The 26,204-nt window shown below is 38.1% G+C and overlaps 1 protein-coding gene across 3 annotated transcripts in view; it reads left to right on the top strand.

Moving 5' to 3' along the window:
- The window catches only part of GLIS3 (GLIS family zinc finger 3), a 417,797-nt gene that overhangs the window by 345,417 nt on the left and 46,176 nt on the right, over nt 1-26,204 (top strand). For all 3 annotated transcript variants that reach the window (XM_016138333.2, XM_016138343.2, XM_016138342.2), the window contains 2 exons: nt 6,556-6,700; nt 25,718-25,886. In XM_016138333.2, the coding sequence (XP_015993819.2) occupies nt 6,556-6,700; nt 25,718-25,886 (314 nt within the window). The remainder of the gene's footprint in view (nt 1-6,555; nt 6,701-25,717; nt 25,887-26,204) is intronic.

Genomic DNA, 26,204 nt, shown 5'->3' with positions numbered 1-26,204 from the left:
TGTTTACTTGCACCTGGATAGAAATTAAGCCCTAAAATGGGTCATTGAAGATCAGGATCATTAACACTCAAAGACTCACAGATTGGTTTTTGAGACTCAGATATCTTATTTCTTCTGAGTATGTCCATGAACCTCACTGCAGATTTATGGATAGATGGATACATGCAATCCTAATACTTGCTGAGAGCTAGATCAGGACTCTATGCAAAACAAAACAAACAAAAACTTCCTGACAATTAAAAGTGAAGCTAACTGCCAAGATGAAGAAGTAAGTTACCCATTACTATAGAGAATCAAGCAAAGTCTGAGAGCCACTTATTGGGGTTGCTGTAGAGAAGTCATGCATAAGATAGAGGTTTGGCCCCAGTGATATCTGAAGCCCTTTTGAATACTGATTATTTTTGTAAATTACAAATTTTTTAAATTTAGCCTTTATGGTTATACTTATAGTGACATCCATAATATCCAAGAATGCCCCCTTGTCATTAAACATCTACTTACTGTACCCCTGGTATGAGAGCACATCAGGTACTGAAGAGAAGGAGCAGTGTGGATTTGAGCACGCTGTGAGTGCTGCTGATTGGCTCTCTGCATTCCTGAATCAAATCACACAAATTTGGGGATATTTACAAAGTTAGATGCTCCCAGAAGCCATCTATGAAGCAAGGTATGCATGAGCTATTACGTGCTCCAAGGAGAATCCAGTGAGGAATAAGGGAAGGGGAAGTTTGGCAAGTGATCCCTTTGGGAGCTCCAAAGCATAACTTAAACCTCAGAGTTTGTCACACTTCAAGGTAAAGGAGTTCTGGTTAGTCATTCATTGCGTGTTGGGGTGGGGGTGCTGCTAGGTGTTGGCTGTAAAAATACACAGAAGCTGGGAGATGGGCACACCAAAGCTGGAATAGGGGATGGTACAGACTTAATCAAAATGCATTCTAATAAGATCCGTATCGGTCAGACTTTTCTGGAGAAACAACCAGTTGGGAGTGAGGGGAAAAAGAAATTAATTGATTTCAAGAAAAGAATTGGGTCTGTGTAGCAGTAGTGAGATATAATAGTAACTTTTCCAGAGAACCTGAGGACCCTTTGCTTTTTCCCCAGTAGACCAAAATTAACTGATAGGCTTATGGCTAAAATATTAAAAAGTCCTAAGAGGAAAGGAGAAATGTGTGAGTGTATGCAGTGGGGGAAAGGAGAATATTGAGATGGGTTATTTCTTGAGCCAGTGTAATATAACTTCAAGGAACTTGAGTTTGGATTCTGGCATATGTGAATCCAAGCCTGACCTTTACTAGCAGTGTCATTCTAACTTTTTTATCTCTAATATGGAAATCACAGCAGTATGCACCTCATAGGTTTGTTGCAAGACAGTATCGAGCATACTATAAGGATCTCACTATAGGGATCTACATTTGTTAAGTTGAAATACAGCCTTGAAAAGTGTGTTATGGTGACTGCCCATCCATCTCTTTTCTGTGGGATTCATGAGCACGATGATCTTTCTTTCCTGACCTGCAGTGCTCATCATATGGTAGTGGCTTTCAAAGTGCATTCTAATAGGACCTATATTAGTTAGGCTTTTCCAGAGAAACAGAACAGTTGGGGGGTGGGGAAGGAAGAGAGAAATTAATTGAATTCAAGGAAAGCAATTAACTTCCATGATTGTGGAAATCGGCTAGTCAGAAATCTGTAGGGCTGGGAACTCTGGCAAGAGATGATGCTGTGGTCTAGAGGAGGAATGTATTCTTTTTCAGGGAAACCTCACCTTTTTTGCTCTTGAGACCTTTCACTGGTTAGATGAGGCCCACCCAAATTATAGAAGATAATCTCCTTTTCTTAAAGTCAACTGACTGTAGATGCTAACTCCATCCATGGAATTCCTTCACAGCATCACCTAGCGTTTGAATAATAAGGTACTGTAACCTAGCCAAGTTGACACAGGACTAACCATCAACATGTGTCCATAACTCACAAGTCAAGTAGACTCTCAGAGAAGAGTAGAGAAAGTACCTCTACAGCTGTGCATAATAATAGAGGATGAGATGAGTCTCCCAGGAAGCAAATAGTGGAGACCTTATAAGAGTTCCCTACTGCACTAAGACTAAAACCCAAAGTGCTAATTGAGGGCTGCAGGATACTGCATGGTCTGGATCTGCCCCACCCCACTTCTCAGACCTCATTTTCTACTCTCTAGGTCACACCCACTGTAGGCACACTGGCCTCCTTGCAGTTCCCTCCTTCTGGAACTCTCTTCACCTCGATATGCACTCAGCTAATTTCCTCCACTTCTTCAAGTCTTCGCTCAAGTATCTTTTATCGACAAGGTCACAATTCTTCCAATGTTCTCAATCCCATCTAACCTTCCCTTTTTTCTTTTTTCTGTAGTACTTACCAATTTCTATACAATTTACTTAATTAATTTATTTACTGTTTACTGCCTCCTCTACATAAACCCCTCAATGAGTATCTGTTTCCATTGCTGATGTATTTGAAGCCCATAGCATACTGCTGGGCATATGGTTGACACCCAAGAAATATTTATTCAATGAATAAGTGAGAAGGGTAAGAAAAGGCAGTGCTACTCTGAAACTAATGGGATATGGGTAGGGCAGCTGTGTTGAACAACTCGAGGGACATTGTTCAAGTAGATTACAATGTGAATAAAGGTCCCTGGTGTTGTCCAACACAGCAGCCTTTTAAACTAGATCATCAGCGCTTTCAAATTCCACTTCTTTCTATAAAGCAGTAAAGATTCCATAAAAGGCAAGTCCTTTGCTCTCTCCTAAGAGAAGGTATTAAACTGGATTTAATTCTTTAACCTTTTTTATTCCTATGAAAGAAAATATACATTCAAGTTGTTTTTAAGACACAAATATCATTTAACAATTTATTATTATGAGATCTGAAGAGAGACATAATAAGAAATGGTTACATGAGGTTTATGCGTTACTTAGTTTTTATAATTTCTGATTTTCACAATTTGTTTCCTCTCCTCACAAACAAAAATATCTAGCTCTCTTTATCATGATTCTTAGAGACTGGTGGTTTTGAAAGTATGATTCTCATTATGACATGAGAATTTGTTAGAAGTGCCCGTTAGATCCACTGAATCAGCAGCTCTGGGAAGGGCCTGCAGGTGATTCTGGTGTATACTCAGGTTTGAGAAACACAGTTAGAGACGATCTCCCCTTGAAAAATTTTCCTCTATCTTTTTTTATATTTCTAGCAGCTAAGAAGATATGGTCGAAATATACATTATGTAATTTGTTTTATATAAATTTAAAACTGTATTTCATTGAAAGACATTTCTCCCAGAAGATTCTGCTGTGTGCCTCCTGCCTCACCCAATAGAGAATGTTTAAGACCCTAAAATGGTCTGGAAAGGTCCTTTCCTGGTCTAATAATCTGGGGGGGAGGGAAAGAGTGAAGGAAGGTTACTAAACTTATATACGATTACTGCATTTCTATGCATATAACCCTCCTTTAGAAATTTTGCATAAGATTCTCAAGGCTTGTTCAATTTAAGAAGCACTTCCTAGAACCATGCCTAATCCCAGAGAAAACCAAATTAACTCTCACCACAAAGTTGTATGGAATAACACTCTTGGAAAACATGAATACTTGTTGAAGTTAAGGAAGAATTGCCTGCCTTCGACTCCAGGAGTAACTGTGGCCGTGAAATTCCTTGGAAAGACCTCATCAGTACTGATAATTGTAAAACCCCAGCGCACTTGGTAATGGAAAGCAGAGAGATGTTTATGTCTAGGCTTAATAGAACATATGGGCCCCAGATCACATTTTAAAGATGGAAGTTAAATTAAAAGTGATCACCAGAACTCATTCTAAGCCTTGATTTTTTTCTAGTTTTTCTTACATGGTATGTGTTAGGTTAGTACCAAAGTAAGAAAAATACTTTCCAAAGGGCCCTAGAGGGTTAGGCATTAACTCAGACTGTCTTGATCAGAGATTCCAGTGTGGCAAAGCTGAGGAAATTATAATATAATTATGTCTCATTCAGTCCATGTGCTAAATGCTTCCTCATTATATTTAGGTCACTATGTCATTTTCATATTCTTGGACTAAGACCTGGACATCTGTTTGTCTCTTTATGAAGCTTTTTGAGATCTAAATAGTAAATAGTAACTTACTGATGTCGTGTGTGTGTGTGTGTGTGTGTGTGTGTGTGTGTGTGTGTCTTTCTGATCAGTGTGGTTTAGAGTTATTGTTGGTGATGTGCTGGTCATGTTTAACAACTAGCTCTCCATGTAAAAAAGAAAAAAAACACCAAAAAGCCCCAGTTTTTAACATTTGCCATTTCCATGGTGTAAATATTTTTACCGTGATCAATTTCAAGCTATCACTCTGACATCATTGCATGGAAAGTTTGGAAAAGTTACACACGATTAATGCTCCTGGATTGATACAAGCCAACTCCAACAAGTCATTGGAATGTAGATAATTTGGAAAGCAGAGGAAAGGATTTTTTAGAATGCAGAGGAAATAAATTCACAATATTGCCACATGGAACAAAAATCAGTTTTAATATTGAATTACATTCTCTTACAGTATTTTGCCTTTGTTTTTTTATGTAATCGTTATTTTGTACATATAATTTTGTGACTTGCTTTTATTTTCATTAACATTACTTTGATGGTTGCATAATATTCCATCAAATCGATATAAGATCATTTATTAGCCCTAATTGTGGACATTTAAGTAATATTTCCTAATTTTGATATTGCTACAAGTAATGCTATATTACATAGGAACATTGAATATAAATCTTCCTTCACCTTCCTTCTGGCTATTTTCTTAAGACAGATTCTATGATCAAATTGTTTATATAATGGGTCTTGAAAAAATATTGCCAGATACCATTTAGAGGGTTTGCACCAATGTACATTCCTAGCAACAGTGTTTAAGAACGCCTCTCTTACTGTACCTTCACTGCCACTATTTTTTAAAGGTTTTGATAATTGATAAGTTTTTAAAAAGCTTTAACATTGCATTTTTTTTTTGCAAGTATGCTGAATGTTTTTATGTTTATTGTCATTTCTGTTTCATCTTTTAAAAATCTTATGTTCGTATCAAGGGCTGCATAGTGAGGCAATCCCTGCCCGGGAAATTTGGCTATGTGCCTCCTGCCTAAACCATTAGATAATTCTTGTACCAGAGAAAGTTTAAAAGCCTTAAATGTTCTGGAAGGCCCTTTCCTGGTCACCTACTCTGGGAAGGAGGAGGAGATGGACACTAAACCTACTCCCTCGCTCTCCCCACTTATATTCCCGGTTTCATCTTCTGTTCCTCTTCCCTAGGCCGCAGGCTCACACCAGTCCAGCCTTACCATTCCTCAAATAATCTAGGCATACCACAAGGCAGACAGGTTCTTCCCACATCTGCAGGGCCCACTCTTTCACTTCTTTCAAGGCTTTTCCCAACTGCCATCTTCAAGAGGTTTTCCTTGATCCCCTCTCTAAAATTGCCATCCTTCACCCCTATTCATTGTCTTCTTTCTTTACATCACTTTTCTCCATAGCATTTATCCCCATCTGATACTATATATATTTTATTTGTTCATCTGCTTCTCCCTTAGAGTATAATTCCATAATACACTATTCCTAGAGTCTAGAGGAATATCTGACACTCAATAAATATTTGTTGGATGAGTAAGTATATTCAGTCCTGTATCTAAAGGTTTAGTTTGCCTTGATAAAGACAATATCAATTAATATGTTTCCTTTAAACACTGGAGATAGTAACTATTTGCAATATCCGTAACAAATATATTTCTAAATTTTTAAGGTATTATGTTTCTGTATAAGCAGAAGGTAAATATTTTTATGTAACTAAACCTTGCATTGTGATTTTTTTTCTATTTGAATTACACTTACAAAATTCTTTTTTATAAAGAAATCAGATAATTTTTTACCGACTTGTATTTTAACATATAATTCTTTAATAAATAATTTACTTGGTTGTGATAAAATGAAGATCTAAATTTTTATCATGTAATGCTGTTGGAGTTCTGTTTCTGTTAATAATGTTGGTTTTCTTTTAATCATGCTCCATAATATTTTAAAATTTAACTTCTGTCTTTTTCTCTCATGTAAAATCTATAAGCACCAAATGTCAGTGGACATTTCTTAATTATCTCCAAGATATATTCATGGTGGTATCTCTGTATTTTAAAAGGATTTTCCTATCTGGTCTAAATATACTTGTGTTTGTTTTTGTTATCGCTACAAGTTCTGATAAGATACAGAGCAAGTAAAAGAAAATATCATAGGAAGTTGGTTCTTAGAAGTTGAAATATCAAGGACTGAAGTCAAATCTGCTTCTAGCCACATTTTTCCAGAAACACCTGCCAGTTGTTATTAGGATTGAAAAACTGCCCCTTGTATTGACTGTTAAGCCCAATGCCTAACCCATGGTTGTTGCTTGGTAAATATTTGTGTGTTGAATTGCACTGAACCTTAGAACATGAAGCCTTTCTAGTAAGTATTCCAAGGAACAGCTTTCCTTTTCCATGTGTCTTCTGTTTTCTCCTTCTCTTAGTTGCGATCCAGCGCAGAACTCCATCCTGACCTTCTCACAGATTGCCTAACTGTGCAGCCCCTTCAGCCGGCCACTTCCCCACGAGATGCTGCTGCAGATGGGACAGTAGGATGCTCCCCAGGGCCCGGACCTGACCTCTATCCAGGTAATGACAGCAAAGGCAGAGCCAACCACATCAACTAGTCTCTAGGCCTTTCACTCTGGTTAAAGGGAATGCTCACATGAGAACAGTTCTCCTAAGATCATCTTTATTGCGCTTTATCAATGCACTGCACATTATCCTTCTCCCCACCCTCCGCATTTGCATTCTGAGCTGGGTTTGGCAGCAGACTGTTTTTTCTCATAAAGAAAAAAAGTAAATTAATGCATTAGCTCTTTTAGTTCTGGACTTCATCTAAAAGAGCACCCAATCCTCTCAGGTATCTTAAATTTATTAACTTGATTTAAACTCAAAGGAAATACTTCCCCCTTAAGCGGGTAATAGGCTGCATGTGGATTTCTTAATGGAGCAGGTCCCTAAGAAAAATGTCACACCACTAAACAGACTTGTAAGAATGTTCATTATTGTTTGTTAATCATTGGAGGAGGGAGGATGGAATAGCACTCACAGACCTGCTTCCTTCTGCCTGGGTCTGAATAGTAGATGATTCTGTATCTGGAAAATTTCATGTATATAGTGAAAAATAAGAAAGGATTAATATACAATAAGGAAGTTCTTTTTTTGTTTACTTAGCCTGGTTTTTTTGCATTTCCCACTCTTATAATGGTTTTATACTAGTGCAAACACAATTGATTATTATCCTCACGAATGGAAAGTTCCTACTGTCATGCTATGAATGTGAAAGCAAAAGCCTAATCAGCTCCACATTCCAGACCATGGGAATTACCTGTTTTCTGTGGATTGCAAATCTCACTCCTACTCCCATCTGATTCCAGAGCCAGGTTTTGGCAGCAGACTTTTTTTTTTTCTTTTTAAACGTACTAATAAGCCATACAGAATTAAGAATTTACTGATATGTAATAATGGAATAGAAGCAAGACATGGGTTGTATAACTTTTTAAAATCAACAGTTTAGTTGATCCAAATTCAGGGGAAAGGGCATTAAACAAATACAATATTTCAAGAAGGTCACTCATCGAGATATTCTTCATTTGTCTAGTGTCAGTGGCCCTTTATCAGTTGCTTTGGCTACTTACTCTTGAGGAGAACAAAGCCGCTCTGCTTTTTGAACCCCTAGGAGATGAGATTAAAACTTATTTAAATGGTTGACCAAATCTTACAGAGGTTTCAGGTACAGGTACATATATACATATGAAATGTGCCAATGTACAATGTTATCAGCACACATAGCATGACTAGCTTTTGTATGTGTATGTATGTGTGTGTGTGTGTATGCCAAATATTTGATATATTAACATTTGTTTTAGCACATTAACTTAACAATCAATTTAAAAGAGCCTATATAGCATTCCCTACTTCTTCAGTTCATAAATAGACGATTTTACTAAAGACTTGGAACACAACAGATCTAACCAAAATCAGGTGAAAAATGGCCCAGCATTCAGCATATCTGGTGATGAGCTAAACTTGCTCTTGGAAATGGATTTGGGAAGCCACGATGTCTCTAAACATTATAGTACCTTTGCTATATGTAGCATACATATGTATGGCTAATTTTCAAAACTTAGTGGTCACATTTGTCTTGGTATGTATTTTTGTATGTCTGGTAGTGTTTTTAAAGTTTCTAAGAGATTTAGTTTGAAATGGCTTTGTCATTACTAGCAGTTCCTGTTTTTGTTCATTGTGCTTTTATATGTTTGTCTTCAAAAAGATTTTGAGTCCTTAATTTGGGCCTCCAGCTAATAATGCAGGTGAGGTGCCTTAATGGGTTAGGAGCCTAAGTTGCCACACTGTCAACAGAGCATCTTCAGATTAATTTGAATTTTCTGCTTCTGTGGAACATTTAAAACAGATAGGTGACCTCTTCCTTAACTTTGTTCCTGGAATTTTACTTCTGGAGTTAGCTTATAACTCTGAAACTTTATCTTCCCTACTTCTTTATTCCTACTTCCTCCAGGGTTCTAATTCACTTTCTTTGTCCTTGCCTTTTTTTTTTTAAATTGATTATGCCTTCTGTTTTGCTGAGTAAACAACAAACCCAAAGCAGAACAAGGAAAGAAGAAAATCTAAAAAGTAAAAATTTTAAGCCTTCCTTTTAAAGTTCTAAAAATGCACTTTGCCAGGAGTGCGTGTTCACACCATTTTAAACCTGTACTAAAAGATCTATGGAAAGAAGCCAGACAGTGAAGAATGCCAAAGGAAAAGGAAACTGTTTGTCAATTAGTTAAATGTAAAACCTTAAGTGTTAAGGCAATTTGACAAAGATTAAGACTTGGCTAAATGGCAAAAGTACTTGGAGTCATTCCCTTTATATTCTGTTATACAAAATTGGGAAAATATTTGTTTAATGATTGTGAAGCACTTAGACTTTTAGGTGCTAGTAAATTGATTTATCATAAAAATATTTTGATGGAGACTCATTCAGTACATGTGGGCATAGGATCAGAAGTACTATAACTGAGCACCATTTCTTTTTAGAAGCCATGACTATTGAGGGCTCATGATTTGAAGAAGTCATGGTTTTGAAATGGAAATTTCTAGTGGGTAGTAGACAATGATTTGTAAGATTACAAGGGACAGAAAAATTGCAGAGCATTAAGATGAACAGGAAAGATGGCAGTTCTGACACATACAACTCTTGCAAGTCTCCTAACCTGTTGGCCTCCCTTATAGAAACAAACTTTTTAGTTGATATGACAGAGTTTGATTGGAAAAGATTGCCCCAAAAGACTTTTATTTCAGTGGAAGAAAATAGTGCCCCAGATTAAAGCAGCCAAATATCACTTGAAGCTATGCTGAAGATGATTTTTAAAGTGAGGTGTTTACTAATCTACTATTTGGAAATCCTGGAGCTCCCCAGGGTTACTCCTCGGCTAAACTGAAAGCAATTTTGTGATTTAATGGTAAAGTGGGACAGTGATGAGCAATTTCAATGATGGCTCACTTATACTTTCTGCCCTTTTGTTCTATACCCGAAGTAGGAGATACCACAGGCGAGCTGGTAAATTGAGGTGATTTATTTAATATTCTGAGGGAGAAGTATTTCATAGCCAGTAAATCAAAGTGAGAATGCCACTTTCAAGATTTAATGCCTGTGTAGAACTTCTTGTCAGTTCTTTCAAAGTAATGAGGCAGATAAGCCTACAGTTAGTGAGTCTGCAGTATCATGGACAGCCCAGACCAGGGCCTCACTTTGGCAGAGTTCATTCACTAACAAAGAATGCTCTATGGAAGAAGAGCTGTCTCATGAGTGATCACAAAAGTCATGGGTCCCTCAAAATTGAAACTACACTGCAAATTCAATAAAATATGCCTTTTGCAAATGGTCTTAGCCATGAAGATATCTTAGAAGCCAGAGTGGTTGAGATGTTTGAATCTCATAGAAGCCACCCATCAAGTGAGGAACTAATCAGCTAGAACAAGGAAATCTACAGGAAGGAGGGGATTTCATTGCTAACACTTCTATTAGGTTATAAAATAATTATCATGTTTTAGAGCTATTGAATTATCTCAATTTTGAAAGTAACCTTAGATTTTTCAGGAAAAAATAGTAAGTATTATATTCTGATATTTTAAGGAATTGTAGAAGGAAAATAAAGACATTTTTAGAGCAGGAATTTTTGAAGTCATATATTGTCATTTCCTTTCCTTCACCCTCATTAGTGGGAAATGAAGGCTTCTGTCTTACAATAGCATAAATTTTTTTTGTAATAAATAGCACCATATTAAATTCACATAGGATTTAATATACTTCATGAAATGATTATATTTCATTTTAATGTAATTTTATGGTATATGTTTTAATACATTTTCTACATTCTTAAGTTGAGTATGTTTGCCATCTTGGGACAGCTTATAGAGTGGTAGGGGTTAGAAAAAATTTTTATATGAAAGCGCCTCAAATAGTCTCTTTTCAAAAGGTGGTTGTTAATTTAGAGACTTTATTAGAAGGTTCTCAATTGGCACACAAATTTCCCAATAGGTTAAACTTTATAGGAGAATCGTGAAGATCAAATAACATAATCTATATAAATGTCCTTAAAAGGAAATAGAACATTATAAAAAATGCAATAGTTATTATTTGCATTACCTTCAAAATCTCTGCTTTGCTTGAAATTCTCCAGAGGCGGAAAAGGGACAGAATAACTTGAAATTGGTGGTGGACGAAAGAGGTACAGGCTACAGATCACAGAAGCCATTTTAAGGGATACATTTGACAGTAATATCTTTGTCATGTTCATGCTGATGTTGCCTTGAACTGCTGTAAAGTCTTGTATTGTTCTCGTAACATCTCTTAAATTTGGTTTAATCACCAAGTTGGATTGAAGAATCCATGAGAGTAGGAGCAAGCCTCAATCTTCTCCTTTGTTGAAACTAATAGCTTTACTCTATAGATTTAACCCTCCTTGCCCCCGAGCCAATACTTTAGTGTGCATTAAATAACCTGGAAGACCTGTGAAAATACAGATTGCTGGTCCCTACCCCAAGATTTTCTGATTCAGTATGTCTGAGTGACTCCCAAGAATTTGAATTTCTGCCAGGTGTTTCAGACAAGTTCTTGGGTGTCACCGGGCACTGCTGGTCAAGGGACCACAGTTTGAAAACCATTGCTAGGATCATAAAATGTGAGAGTGAAACTTCTGGCAAAACATGATCTGAATTTTGGCTGGTCGGAGTTACAGTAGGAATCATCTCTACTTAACGAGATGGGAATTCTTTCACAACATATATGTGTATCAAATCACCACAGTGTATACTTTAAGTATCTTATAATTTTATATGTCAATTATACATCAATAAAGCTGGAATTTAAAAAATAATAATTGGAGCAAAATTTTTGTGTAATAGAAATCTGTCCACAAGAAATTTTTTTTTTTTTTTAATTTATGCCTACAGCAACTGGTCTTCCTGGGTAGTCTCTCATCCAAGTACTTACCAAGCCCAACCCTGTTTAGCTTCTGAGATCAGACATCAGGCTTGTTCAGAGTAGCATGGCTGTAGACCATGGACTGTGGCTCCACTGGGACATGAACCCAGGACCTTCTGTGTGTAAAGCAAACGTGCTCACTGCTACACTACGGAATCACATCCCCACTAGAAAACTTGATGTGGTTGATATGCTATATATTTATAATGATTAATAGAATAATACTGTTCTGGTATTACTATTTAATAATTACTAAGTTACAAAACTGAATCAAACAATGAAGAAAAAAAGAATTGTGCTGTAGTGTATATTTTCGTTTCTCACTACAGAAAACCTATAGATGGATGTTAAGCTTGTCTTCTCACCAGTGTTATAATGGCACGGCTCATATTTTAATTAAGAGTGAAATTTTATAACCACCAAACTGAAGAAATTTAAAATTCTGATTCCCAGCCAGCACAGGGCACATTTGTATGTATCTAGCTAATGCTAATGACTTTTTCTGTTTGCAAGCTGCTTAATTTGGTGCTTCAGTTTTCCATATCCACATTTTCCCTTGTATTCATTCATGTTACGTTTCACGCAAGATTAGGCTGAATTATTCAGTTTTACAATATGTACAAGTTTTTGCTGTAAAAATAATTTTGTGGGTGAGCAAAAACAATTCCACAGCTCTCGAGGAGAGGAAAGTAGGAAAGCTGGGCAATCGTAGCTTTATTCCCTTGGGAAAAGTCTTGGTTGTCTTTATACTATTATTTTTCCTTTTCCTCATTTTATGTTATTTTGCTGGCACTTAAATGGGATGTGAGAAGGAAAAGTTGGATCTAGTTTGACCATACCCTAAGTACCTCTTAGTAAAAAGAGGCAACAGAATTCAGGAAAGAAATTCTGGACTGAGGAACTAGTTCCTTTGTGATTAGGAAGTTATGGGCCAAACTTCTGGGTCCAAAGTTCTGACTTCTGCTTCAATGGAATTACCTTCCAAGGAAAGAGAGAAATAAGTAGTTATGTTTCTTATGAAGAATAAAGAAAAAAGAAAGTAGACATTTTCAAGGTGTTTTTAGTCAAAGTGAAAGTTCATTTTTATACTTTTAGGAGCACTGAAAATAAATGTTAAAAATAATATAAAACTCTAATGTGAAGGACATGACTGAATTAGCTTGAATATGACTTGTTATGTTTTACTATTAACAGTAATAAAAGAGCACATTGCAGGCACTGAATTAAAAGGGTATTATGGAATTGACTCGTTCCAGGAGACCAATAGCACTGTCTCTAAACACTGGCTTTCATAGTGTCTTTTTCAATATTGTCAAAGAATGATCTGCCCCTTTCGGGTGCCTTGGCCATGACTGAAACCAGTAAGACTGCTTTGGCAGCAGACATTGATTCATCAGAAGTTAAAGCTGCCTCCTTGGTGTCTTAGTTTTTCTACTTAAGATTTGAGGGTACTCCAGCCTCACTTTCATGACACCATTTTTGTTTGGTACCTGGGCTTTCCTTCTGGACTTCAGTCCTGTTCTCCCAGTGAAATTAGCTGCTGAAGTCTGGCTTTTGCTCTATCCACAAGTGCTGGTTTAGGAATTGCGTCTCACCCTAGAGGTCTGTGAACACCTGAACCTCCCATAAGAAGTCGGGGATTTATAATCTCCATCAGAACCTTTTCCTGGGAATTTAGTAAAAGTCCTATTTCCACCTTCTAGGAGAGGCAGCAAAAAGCAAACTATTTGAAAAGAAAAGGGGATAAACTGTTATCAATATGCATAGGAGAATGCATAGGATGCTTATCAAGTTTTCTGAGAAATGGATGCACTTATATAAAAAGTGCAAGGCAGCAACTGCCCCAGAAGATTTTGTGATTGTGAAGGAATGATCTAGGGTCCATAGTTATGAAGTACACTAAGGCAGTGTACAAAGGTAAGGATGGGCAGTAATTAGTATCTCTTTTCTTATGTCATATTATTGGCCATGTTTTGTGCAGTCTCTCTGATCATCTGCATGGCAAATCTATGCTCAAATAACTCATTTATTTCCCTCTTATTGAGATCAACTGTTGGATTAAATGACACACAAACACAGAGTGCTTAGAATAGTGCTTAGCACATACTAAGTATTCAGCATCTATTAGCTATTATTGTTGTTGCTTTTATCCAAACACTAGAAAAAAAACATATTCTGTAAAGCATATAGATAACAGGTGCCACAAATTACAGTAGTCCCTCCTTTGCTGTAGTTTTGCTTTTTCCTGTTTCAGTTACCTATGGTCAATGGCAGTCTGAAAATATTAAATGAAAAATTCTAGAAATAAACAATTGGTAAATTTTAAATTACACACCATACTGAGTAGTGTGATGAAATTTTGCGCCATTCCACTCCATCCTACCCAAGATATGAATTGCCCCCTTTTTCCAGTGTACGCTCCCATTCATTTGTCATTTAGTAGCTATCCGGGTTATCATATCTACTCTCACAGTATCAGATTGCTTGTGTTCAGGTAACCCTTATTTTACATAATAATGGCCCAAAAAGTAAGAGTGATGATGCTGGCAATTAAGATAAGACCAAAAAGAAACCTTAAAGTTCTTCCTTTAAGTAAAAAGTTGAGTAGTATAATAAGATATTTTGAGAGCGAGAAAGACCACATTCACAAAACTTCTATTACAGTATATTGTTATAATCTATTTTATTTTTAGTTATTATTGTTAATCTCTCGTGCCTAGTTTATAAATTAAACTTTATAGTTTTCATAGTTATATACGTACAGGAAAACACATAGTATACATATGACATCCACTGGGGATCTTGTATTACATTTCCCATAGATGAGGGGAGACCACTGTACTGTATCCACTACTCCTATTTTTTAAGAAATGGTGGGGGGGGGAAGGGGGAGTGAAAGCCTGAAGAAATGGGGAATTTAATCACATTATTTAGTGAATAAAAGAAAACTAAAATACAGTTCTTCGCATTTTATATTTCGGCAATTTACCTAGTCATTTATATAGCATTTTTTTTAATTAAGGAAATCTACTGTAGATCCATAAAGAAAAACAAATTGTAATCAGAAACCCATCACTTGGGTGGCAATGCCTGCAAAATACAAAGTAAAAATTAGCTTTCGATGGATATTAGAGTTTCCATATTCAAAAATAGTATGGTTTCTTTGTTTGTTTTTGTTTTATAGAGACAGTATGCCGGAAAAATGTGGAGTTAGATCTGAGCTCCAATCCTGGCCCTTTACTCCCTAGATGTTTAGTTTGGGGAGGTTATTTTTACTCTTCTATAAAATGGTGGTAAGAATGCTAATTCTCTAGGACTGTTATATGGATTAAGTGACATCACATTTAAGAATTTAGTATACTCAGTGCTCCTTTTTTTCCCCTTTCTCTTTGCTTAAAAGCTTAGAGAATTACTCATGACCCAAGTCGTTGCCTGTAACAGGTATTAGACCCCTTTTATCAATTCCTTTTGGTGCTGGGTGCCACTACTTGGAGTTCAGAATTAGCTGTCCTAAGATACAGTGTTCCTTCCAAGAAGAAGTCAAGTCAAGTTGAGAACTCAGAACTTCCATATTTAAAACCTGTTTTCAGATCTTTAAGTTAGACATTTTTTTTCTGTTGCCATGAACAGTTAAAGTATATTTAGGCTGATAATATAGAGTACCAATGTGCCTGGTTGAAAAATGAACTTAATCAACAGTGATGAATCTGTAAGAGAGAGGTAGGTAGAGGAAAGAAGAAATAGGTTGACGGCCTTGACCAACACAGTTGTACAGTCATTGTGGTGGCCTTGCTGAGGCTTTGGTGTTCCTCCTGATATCATTTTGTAAATAGACTCTTCCGGGCCATGTCATTTGGTGTCAAGAAAACTATTCATACCTCAAATTTAATTGCCATATTTCAGAAACAGCCCCCTAGGCTTTTCTTAATTATTCTTAATAGTTAACATGCAACAGACAATTTATTAACATCTTGGGCCAAATTTGGCCTGCCTATGTCCTGTCTTTGCATGGCCTGAGAGGATGGTTTTAAGATTTTTAAATGTAAAATATAAGAAGACTATTAGCTTTTTTGTGAGAATAGTTGCTCAAAGAACTGAGGACATTGCCTCTTGCCTGCAAAGCCTAAAATATTTACTTTCTGGCCCTTCACAGAAAAGATTTTCTGACCACTGCTTTATTCTTACATCTGGGACTTTTATCAGTGACTGAGGGAAATCAAGGAAGCATATGACTTCCATATATTTGCTCAAATTTAGTTTTAAAAGTCTATCAATACAGGTTTCATAGATCTCTTAATATTTTAGATTTAGCAAACACTTCTAGCCCATGGGTTTTCAGAGATTTTTATGTAAGGACCAGTATTGAAAACAGGTAAAGATGAAGGGATCCAGACCATTTGCACTCCAAATCATTGCCCAGCACTCTGATGAAACCCCAAATGTAACGGCTCTAAAATAGAATTACTACAGGTTAAAATCATCACATTGCAAGCAGACATCTGCAGAAACAGCCTGGGTCATAGTGTGAAGGATGTAAGCTCTGACTATTGTGGTTCCCCCTTAGAAAGACAGATGTGACTCAGTTCTGGTTATGATGAGTATAGGGTTGGCAGAGATATCAGAGGGAGCAGTCCCATTTTATTTGACCCAGGTCTATTTCCCCTAGAAAGACTCTCAAATCCTTGAATATCAAGAATTATCTTTTCTAAAATCCAGATCTCTTGCAGACACAAAAATGAATGCCCAAGAGAAAAGCAACAAAGTTGAAATAGTGAACTTTAGAAACCCATCTTATCATATTCCAACAGGAGGGATACTCACTTCCTCAAAGTACATTTTCTGCCAGCAATAAGGATGCTTAAAATTTATATAACTGAAGACTGAACCCTTTATTCCAACGTAGAGAAAAGCCGTCAGATAAAAATTCCTTGAGAAAGATTGTGTACAGGCATAAATTCATGATAATATGTGAATGATTTATCAGAGTTTATCTTGAAAGTACGTAAGTAAGAGATAACACTGAGCACCTGAAGGCAAAATGGAAAGAGCATCCAGAGTGTGAAAAAATAGGAAAGGAGTTTCTCTGGAGTCACAAGAAAACCAATTTTGTCACCTATGCCGTTTTGCCTATCACTCGTGGCAATTGCAGACTTTTGTTCCCAGCTATACCAAAGGGGCTGTTGCAGCTCACTACAGAGCTAAAAAAGGGAGAGAGGTTTTCTGAGCAGAGTTCAGAGTTGGTAGATCAGCCCTTGAGTTGGCTAGAATATTGCATTGAAAATTGGATTGACTCTCTTCGCTAAAAATCTGTTTCCAAGAAGCTTTTGCTGTGAAATGTTTGCAGAAGTCACATGAAGTAAAGTGGGTGGGGTTGCCTCTACAGTATCTGAAAGGGAGGAAATATTTTTTTTGGTCAACGTGCAACTGGTAGGAGATAGCTAAGGGATGAATAATGAGAAGTTAGAGAACTGAATATTTTTTACTAAAACTAAGGTTTTGTTATCAAGTTGGACTTTTATTTCTAAAGAAAAAGATGAGGAGCATTCCCATAAGAGTTGATCAGAATGGTTGGCCGCGCCTGCTCCATCTTTCTTCTTTCTTTATGCTCTACTACTCTGCGATGAAAGATAACATAACATAAAGTGGCAATATCAAACTTCTCACAGGGTAGACTGAGTTGTTGGCCTGCTCAAATTATATTACTGACTTTTTGTGTTACTAACTCTCTGTGTGTGAGTGAGTAGGTAGGTTGAGAAGCAAAGGAAAGAAAGATAAGTTGTGAAGTTTGAGTTTAGATTGTCATGCATTGTCTGTAAAGACCCAAGAGGGCTGCATGAAATGTTGGTCTCAGAGAAGTTAAGAGAGCTGCCAGATGATGCCATTCTACTTGTAACAAAATGCCTTTGTTCCGAAATGCAGATATTTCAGGAGCTTTTCATAACATGAAGTTAATTGCACCTGGTATTTCAGAATGTTTGATGGTAACCTTTGTCATTTACGTGGATATCATCAGCCATTATCTTCTAGCTGTATCACAGTGTATTCCAGAAAGGCATATAAGCATATATCCCCTTTCGAACACTTATAACTTCTCTGGCTATAAATCCAGGTGCATGATGTGGAAATGTAATTGGGCAGCCTACATAGAACTTTGGAGCTCATATGAGAATATCTGTTTGTAAAATAGCCTGAATATTCATGTAACTGTTCAGACATCAATAAATTCTCATTTTACCTTATTTTTTTCTGTTCCCCAGTGAACAGCAGTGCTCTTAAGCTCTAAGTTAATAGGCATGTTCTTCAAAGATGTATCCTCTCTTACCTTAATAGAACATCTCCCTAACACATCTGTTTATCAGTTGCTAGGTAGCTCACCCATCAGGTGACACGAGTATGTTTTCTTTGTCTTAGTGCAGTGGTGACAGTTACCATTGTTTGCCATCAATTAGCTTGGGGTAGCATGTCAAGGATGTACGGGTAGTGTCATTTTAGTCTGACAGCCACCCGGTCTGCTAGAGAAGGGATTGTTTCATTATCCTCTTATCAGGGCTGCCGGATAATGATACTCTACACTGCAAAGTAGGAGAGAAAAAAAAAAAAAAGACAGGCAGAGAGAATAGATTTTTAGGGATTGGCAGTATTAAAATTATTCATGCCTCAAGGGGAAGGGAAAGATTAGAGAAATGACTGTGCAAACCCTTAAGAAGCCACTTTTTCCTAATACAGGTAGAATGTGGAATGATACCCTTCCTGATGGAGAAAGAGGGGAAGGGGAAAAATACCCAGATATTAAGAGGCAAGAAAGAGGGAAACTAGCCCCTCTTATTCATAGGCCACAAGGTAAAGATTAGCTGAGGCCTCGTTCCGATTCTCTAACCTCAGTATCAAATGCAGCCTTCCAAGTGACCTGATGGGGCCTTCTCCCTGAAAGAAAACTCTCTCTGGTTTGTGAATGTAGGTCATGAGAGCATTTTCCACTGAATAACAGTGCAATTAAATTGCTCCAGGGTGAAATGCAAAGAACTACAGGAGGTATTGAGGCCTAAAATTTCACTCTTGAGGACCAAAACTCCAGTCACTCCCACTATTGGTCATTTTCTTCAGAATGACTGAAGGGGAGTTTTTTTGAATTCTGAAAATTAACTGTGGCCAGATCTTTATGCTTATGCAGAAACAAACAAAAAAAGAAGTGCTGAAAATGTAAAACTACTTCAAGATAAACTAAGCTTCAAGAGGGACAATTGCATTGACATTTTAGTAACAGCCCATTTTCACTCCTTAAATGAAGTGTAGTCATGCATGAAAATGACTTGTTATCTTTTAAACTGACATATATTATGAGTTGTAACTCAAAGGTGTGTATTACTCATGCAAAATAAGCACAACATTTTAACCCTATGAGGATTCTTTCTCAAGCCCTGAATACTTCATAGCAACTCGCATTAGAAAAATTGAATAAAAAATGCTTTTTATTAAAGAGTATGATGTATACACTCTTCTATATTTTCAAATGACCCTAGTCCACAGTTTATATGCATCTTCAGGTAAGAGGCCACACACTATTGGAGATTAACTCATTTCAGAGCAACATATGCCTTTTCCTTCCCTATCCTATGAATAATAATAATCGTTACAATAAAATAAAAAGCCAAAGAATAGCAACAGTGGTTTATCAAGCATTTATCCATTGTCCGCACATTGTGCTAAGTGTTTTCTATTTAGTATATAATTCTCCTCACCTCCTTTGAGAAATTATCCTTATTTAAGATAAAAAAAAAAAAACTGAGCTTATGTTAACCAACTTGCTAGTAATTGGTAAAGCTAAAATTCAAACCCAAGTCCATTTGACTGCCAATAGATGCACTTTGTTCTCTTAATAACTATCCTGACACTCTCTCTTTCTAGTACCAAGGTCTAATGAGGCCAAAGAGGCCAAAATTTCCATTGCAGTTCAACTGTTTCCTGAATTTTTTTCCCAGGTTCAGATTTCTCCTTAGGGGCTGGGATGAAGAGACAAAAAGACAAGATTGAGCTCACCATTTGAATGGTGTCTCTAGTTCTTTTTAATATATTTGTGAAAGTCACCTTAGCCTTGTTTCAGTGATAGCTTACTCCTCTTTGCCTTGACCTGGAAATACTGCCTAAGAGGTAACTGGTGAACCTATACCTCTTCTTGTGTACCAGTGGCCAAGCATCTAAATGTTATTTCTCAAGGTCTCAACATTAGAGCAACACCGTGGCTTTTAAGTAATGGTAAATGACTCCAAATGCATATTTACTGTAACAGCTCAGTGGCAACAGATCTACACAGCAAATCTCTTTATGTGTTATTGACAGAGGTGGCAGTCTTTTAACCAATGACATTGTGCTCACTTGTGGTAACAGGTGCATGTATCTGATTGCTCATGAATTACCCTTCCCTGTCTTCCTTCTTTCCCACCAGTGGATCAATATGCCTCTGACAAGCATCTGAAATCTTTATTTGGAAAAAAGCACATTTCCTACCAGCTGTTTGTTTTTTCAAATCAAATAATTCAGTTAATTTCTTGCCTGAATTAATTTTTAGAGTGGAAAATTTCTCTCATCCATGCTCAGGTCACTTCGGTGCTTTTAGGATGGGCAGAAACAGAAATATTCTTTTGCATCCTGTCATTTCGGGGTGAAAACTACCCATGTGTCTGGGGCAGGACGGGGAGAGTACCTAGTGACTCCAGGCAGCCTTTGCAGATGGAGTGTCCAGGAGTTCTGATACGGTATTAGCACTCTTAATGACTTTTCTTGAATTCATCCTGCATTTGAGAGGCAATATAGTGTGGTTGTTAAAGGGCATGTGATCTAAAATCAGGTTTCCTGGGTTTGAAATTCTACCTCTACAACTTATCAGTCACATGACCTAAGTAACCTTATCAGGAGCCCAGTTAGCCTTCAAGTTCCTTTTTCAGTAAACTAGGGAAAGGTATGTAAAGTAGTCAGTAAGGGTTAACTATTGATTCTAGGGTATGGAGCAGCAAGAAGGTGAAATGCAGCTGAGATGTGGTCCAGTACTTACTGCTCAAAGTGCAGTTCCTGACTCAAGCAACCTTAGATTTGCTAGGGACTTGGGGTGTTTGATAGAAGTTCAGAATCTCGGTACTCCCTGGCTCTAAGGCATAGTGAATCAGAATCAGTATTTTACCCTGGCAGTTTGTTTGCACATTAAAACTTAACAAGCCAGACTCTAGCTGCCCCTATAGTTTTCAACAGGATTATGCCCTTTGATTGGCTGTTTTTAATAGACCTCAGGCTGGCAAGGGAGATCTTCCCTGCCCTCTGAAATAATGAAAATATAGGTACCAGCCAATGCCTATGGTAAACTTTCCTGGCTCTGAGTATGGGCCTGAGATAAGGTGGCTTCATTTTGAGATGAAGCCACTAACACTCCTTTCCTCTCTCCATTCACATAGTGAATACATGAGAGCTGAAGTATCCCCAAGGGTGCCCTGTCCATACTAATTAGAAATAGAGATAGTTTTTACTTGGATAGGAGAGAGCTGCATTAACCCAAATTAACCTGAGCTAGTTAAAGGCACCAGCCTAGAATCCACTGGTCCCGATAGCCAGTGAGACGGCATCTGGGGACCACATAGATCAACAGATGCTGCTTTGTCAAAATTACAAAATCCAACTGAGTCACTTCCACTCACCTCTACAGAAGACAGGGTGGGAGATGGCAGTAAGCCAGTCTCGAGAGAGAGAAAGCACAAAGCAGCAGGGAAGCCAGCTCTTGGTTCTGCAGTAATGGCAGGGCCCACAAATTCATCTTGTGACCAAGCTTTTATTTCCTTGGGGAGTCCACCATCTCTTAATCACAAAAGCAATAAGAATTTCCAATATGTTCCTCTGCCATGCCAAATCAGTTGTTCCAGCTGCCAGTCATCAGCTCTGTCTGGAGGTTCACCTAAAAGCCTTCTTCCAGCCTTGAAAGCAGCAGTGACCCCCAAGGTGACACCAGACAATGAAGGCTGACACCCCATTGGCAGCTTGTATGTGCTGGTTGATTTCATCACAACGGTTTTGTTAATATTGCCCTGGATTCTGGAGGAATCAGTTCTCTTCCTTAGGCTTTGATCGAAGCCTCATATGCCCTATTGGTTGAGTTTGGAAAATCATTTCGAGTGTGTATGGAAGGAATTATTTTCTTTTGAACGACCTTGCAATTGCACTCTAACATGGAGATTTTCTTCCTGGTATTAAAAAAAAAAATCACTTAGAAAAGCCAGAACATTTGTCTGGAAGCATGTATTGTGGTGGGCAGGTCAGTGTGAAATCTGCAGGTGTTCAAACTTCAAATATCAAGGGACATTAGCACCTGTCTGGTATAGAGTAGGGCCTGAAAAATTGTGTTTGAATAAATGAATGAATAAAATAATATTCTTAGACTGTATTAAGTAAGTTGAAATCTTGGACATATGATAGCAGTGTATTTGGAAATTCCTAGAAGTCAGTGTTTGTAGAGAGGCATTTCCTGTGCCATAGTGACAATTTTTGAGAAATGTGGGTATTCGGTAGAGCCCAGGAACAATCCCACTGAAGCTGTAGCTCTCTGACTTCAGAGTTTTGTCCATTTTATTGGAAAAGTATGTGAATGGGATTGGCTATATTTCAGAAAGCTATGGCTGTGTCTTTTGTTACTTCCCCTAAATTTCTGGCCATTATATTGGTCATAGGTAACCTCTATAAACAGCAGTCTTGCCCTGGACTCTGCATACTAAGTGTTCTATATAGACACTGAATTATTAGCTTCTACTAGGTAATCTCACCAGAAGAGAGTTTGTCTTATACTTCTCATTCTATCTGTTAAAAAATAGATAATTTCTTATGCCCTATGTAAGAAACCGTCATTGTCCTTTCCAAATTCAGACTTTAAATTGAACACTATAGCCTTCCCTTTCTTATTCTCAGGGTACCCCTGTTCAAAGAGTTACTGCCTGTTCCAGTGTCACTCACTGGCAGTAGCAGTTGATGGAAGAGCTGTAGATGTGTGTTTGACTGTTGGTCTGTCAACACTTGATCTCAGCACAGCTGTAGGGCATGTTTCTAAGCCTTCAGTCCTGTACCAGACACCTCTTATGCCCCACCTCGCATCCTCTCTACTACCTATCCACATGTTCTATTGCTATGACAACCAGCTGCACCAGAATAATTTGGTAGCTCCACCCATCAACTGCACCATATGCCCCTGGCTTTCTGTCCTCAAGCTTCTCTGATGTGCTGGTATTGAGCATCTCTGGAACCTTCGGCCGCTTTGATACATGCACCTACTTGGAAGTGTGAGAGAAGTGCACTTTTAGGCAACTCTTGACTAGTGGGGAGTAGGAGCTGGTGGGTAAATGATTCTTTCTGTCTTGTCTCCTACTCACTGAGCCCCAAGATGGACTGCATTGGCTGGCATTTAAATCATGTTCGTCTTGTTTATTCAACAAACCAATGTGAATGATGCTGTTGGAGATACTAGGCACCAAGTCCCTTGTTTCCTTGCCTATCCCTGGACTTAGTTCAGTATCTGCCACACAGTAGATACTTCATAAATATTTGTGGAATAATTGGCTATTGAGAGAAGAATGAGAAGAATACAAGTAACTCTGCACACAGAGCAGAAGTATTAAAATAAATCAACAAAGGTAGAGGGCATTATAGGCAAAAGTGGAGTAGCATAAATTGTCATGATAAATTTGAGGTACGATCAGTTATCTGGTTTGGCCAGAGCTTAAGACATATTGTGGGCCACAAATAAAAGATAGTGTGTTAAAGCACTTTGAATACTGTTTGATACTCTATACTAGTAAGTCTTCTGTTTTGGTAGAATTGATGTATGGAGGTCTGTTTCCCTCACTAAACTGCAACCTTCTTAAGGACAGGGACCCACGTATAGCAGAGTGGCTAGCATGTAGCAAGTACTTAATAAATATTGAGTTTAAAATAATGATTGGAAGATGGATAGATGAATGGATGGCGGATAGATGGATGATGGACAGTTGGTCCTGGCTATTAAATAGGATGAAAGAAAGGCCCTTAACCAGGCCTAGCTTTCAGTGTACAGCAAGCTGCAAATGTCTCAGCTTATTTCATTGCAGCTAATGCAAAAATGTAGCTAATATAGCTAATGTAGACCTCTGGGAGGCACCACACTTTCTATTGAACCATTGAATAGAACACTAAGCGCACACTAAGTTTCCTTGTTGCCCATGGTGTTATAAACAGCAGGAGCAATGCTTCCCTTGTGATAAACACACACATACATACAGAAATACCTCCAGGGAATAATAACTGATGGGTGCATTCAGTAACTACAACAAAACAAATGGGAGCGCTCACATTTCTACACTAAGGTAGAAAAAAAATTAGCTGTTTCCAGTGTCTCTGTGACCTCATTATTCCATTAGTTTTTGGAATAGTATATAAAACACTGAACTCCATGCTGACAAACACCAGTACTGAAACTATTGCCACAGTGAATCCAAACAGCCTTCTCCCTTGGGTAAAGTTATTATTTGGAATACAAGCAGAATTGTGGTTGCCTGAGCTAGTTGAGCATAAATGACGGTAGTGATTCATAAGGTGACTCTAGTGAGTTTGCAAATGTGCAACTTTTCTGGAGACTGACGCACAGCAGATGCTCTGCATTGCCTTTTTGAGCTGGTAAGCATTTTCTAGTCTCACCACCTCTTCAGGATGTGGAGGGCTGTGGAGGATGCAGGCTTCTGAGGACAAGAGTTAACCTGACACAATGCTGACTTACCAGAAATAAACCCTTCAAATTAGAGCACACCCGTCAGTAGATTTTAGAGCGGGAAGATGATAATTCTGCCTCTTCACATGTTCCTTTAAGTACTTGAACTCTTATTCCATTGGATTAAGCTTTGGGGGCTGGGTCATCTGGGGTATTAATTCTATCCAGGAGAGGTTGGAGAAAAGTGGTACTGGTCTAAAAATACAGCTCCCTGAACTTTTAAACCCTCAAATCTCTGATTATATGGCTTCTTTTCCTTAATCCTTAGCTTGATTTCTTTTATTTTTTTAATCCATTTATTCTTTGATATCACTAGAGTAAGTTCAAAAAGAGCAAGGATGGACATAAAGCTCAGCATAGCTTTGTGTAGAGAAAGAAGTTAAAGAGAGTCAGCATAATGATGCTAGTATGATTGCACTATAATGAGATGTCTGCTGAGTGGGTCCCAGACACTGAGAGAGCCTCTCTGATAGTGATAGACTCTGCAAGTGACAAGCCCCAGTTTCTTCTGTGACATCGTACCAATTAGCCAATCTAAATGGGCACATATTTAAGTTTGAGGTCACGTACAGTTCTCAAAGGCTAGGCTGCCCCTGCGAATGAGGCTATAACTCACTCTGTCTGTCATAATAGGCAACAGTGGGAGAATATCTCAGCGGTGCATTTGAGATCTCTTTTTCATATTTTGTGGTGTTAGGAGAGGACTCATTTTTGATGAAGACCCAGTACATCCATCCATCACACCATTGGGGAAATGCCTGGGGTCAGTTAGACTCTAAAGTTAAAAGAGTGTAGGATTCTGCATTGGTGCTAGGATCAGGAGAAACTCCCTTCTCATTACATTGATTTAGCAGTGACAGAGAGAGACCCCAGCCTGACCCACAGTGGCTTACGGCAGCGATAAGAAGAGGAGGAAGGCTTGTGTTGTACCCTTCTAGGTCAGCAGAGCAAATACTCTGTTATCTGACTCCCATGCCCCATGACTGAAAAGCGCTAATACAGAGAACTTCACCCAGAAGCAAACATTACAAGATTGACTAATTATACAGTGACCAGACCGGGAACTGCCAGGGCAAGGCAGTGCTTATGGGAAACCGTGAACTCCAGCCTGGAGCCAGCTGAATGCAAGCTCCTCAGGCAGCTGTAAGGGCATATTAGCTGGGGAACCTGTTCTACCATGAAAACAAAAGCTGTGTATATCCAATAAGGAAGAACTGTTCTCTTAAAACCACCAAGAGAAAAACAAACCAGCCCCTAAAATATGCTTGCTTGTCAGTCTTTGGTATTTAAAAAATGTGGGCTTCACTTGGGGCGCAGTCTGATGCTTGTTCTCCCTTGATTTCAGCTTCCATTTTCTCCAGCAATCATTCAAGCCGAAGTGGAACAGCTGCTGGGGCCGTGCCACCCCCACATCCTGTCAGTCACCCTTCTCCGGGACATAATGTACAGGGGAGCCCCCACAACCCCCCCTCCCAGTTACCTCCACTCACAGCTGTGGACGCGGGAGCTGAGAGGTAAGGCCATCTGTCTCTCTCTTCTAATAGGTGTCTCCGCCAAACCTCCCTCCACACAGAAAAGTGCTTTGACAGTTGCTGAATTTTATTAATAATCCATTGGTGGGTTGAGTTACCCAAAGGTGACATTTTAAAAGTACATACACAAAACACGTGGAACAAATATCTCATTATTTGTTCTATTTTCCACAGGAAAAAAATGAAAAGATATTGGCTATAGCCAACTAACGTGTCCGAGACTGGGAAAACACATCAGAAATGTCTCTGTCTTTCCTATCTTACCTTAGTTTGTTTCAGGGACTCAATTTTAAGAAAATG

The sequence above is a fragment of the Rousettus aegyptiacus genome, unplaced genomic scaffold, assembly GCF_014176215.1.
Source record: "Rousettus aegyptiacus isolate mRouAeg1 unplaced genomic scaffold, mRouAeg1.p scaffold_m13_p_3, whole genome shotgun sequence".
Taxonomy (NCBI): domain Eukaryota; kingdom Metazoa; phylum Chordata; class Mammalia; order Chiroptera; family Pteropodidae; genus Rousettus; species Rousettus aegyptiacus.
This window is presented reverse-complemented; position numbering and strand designations above follow the sequence as displayed.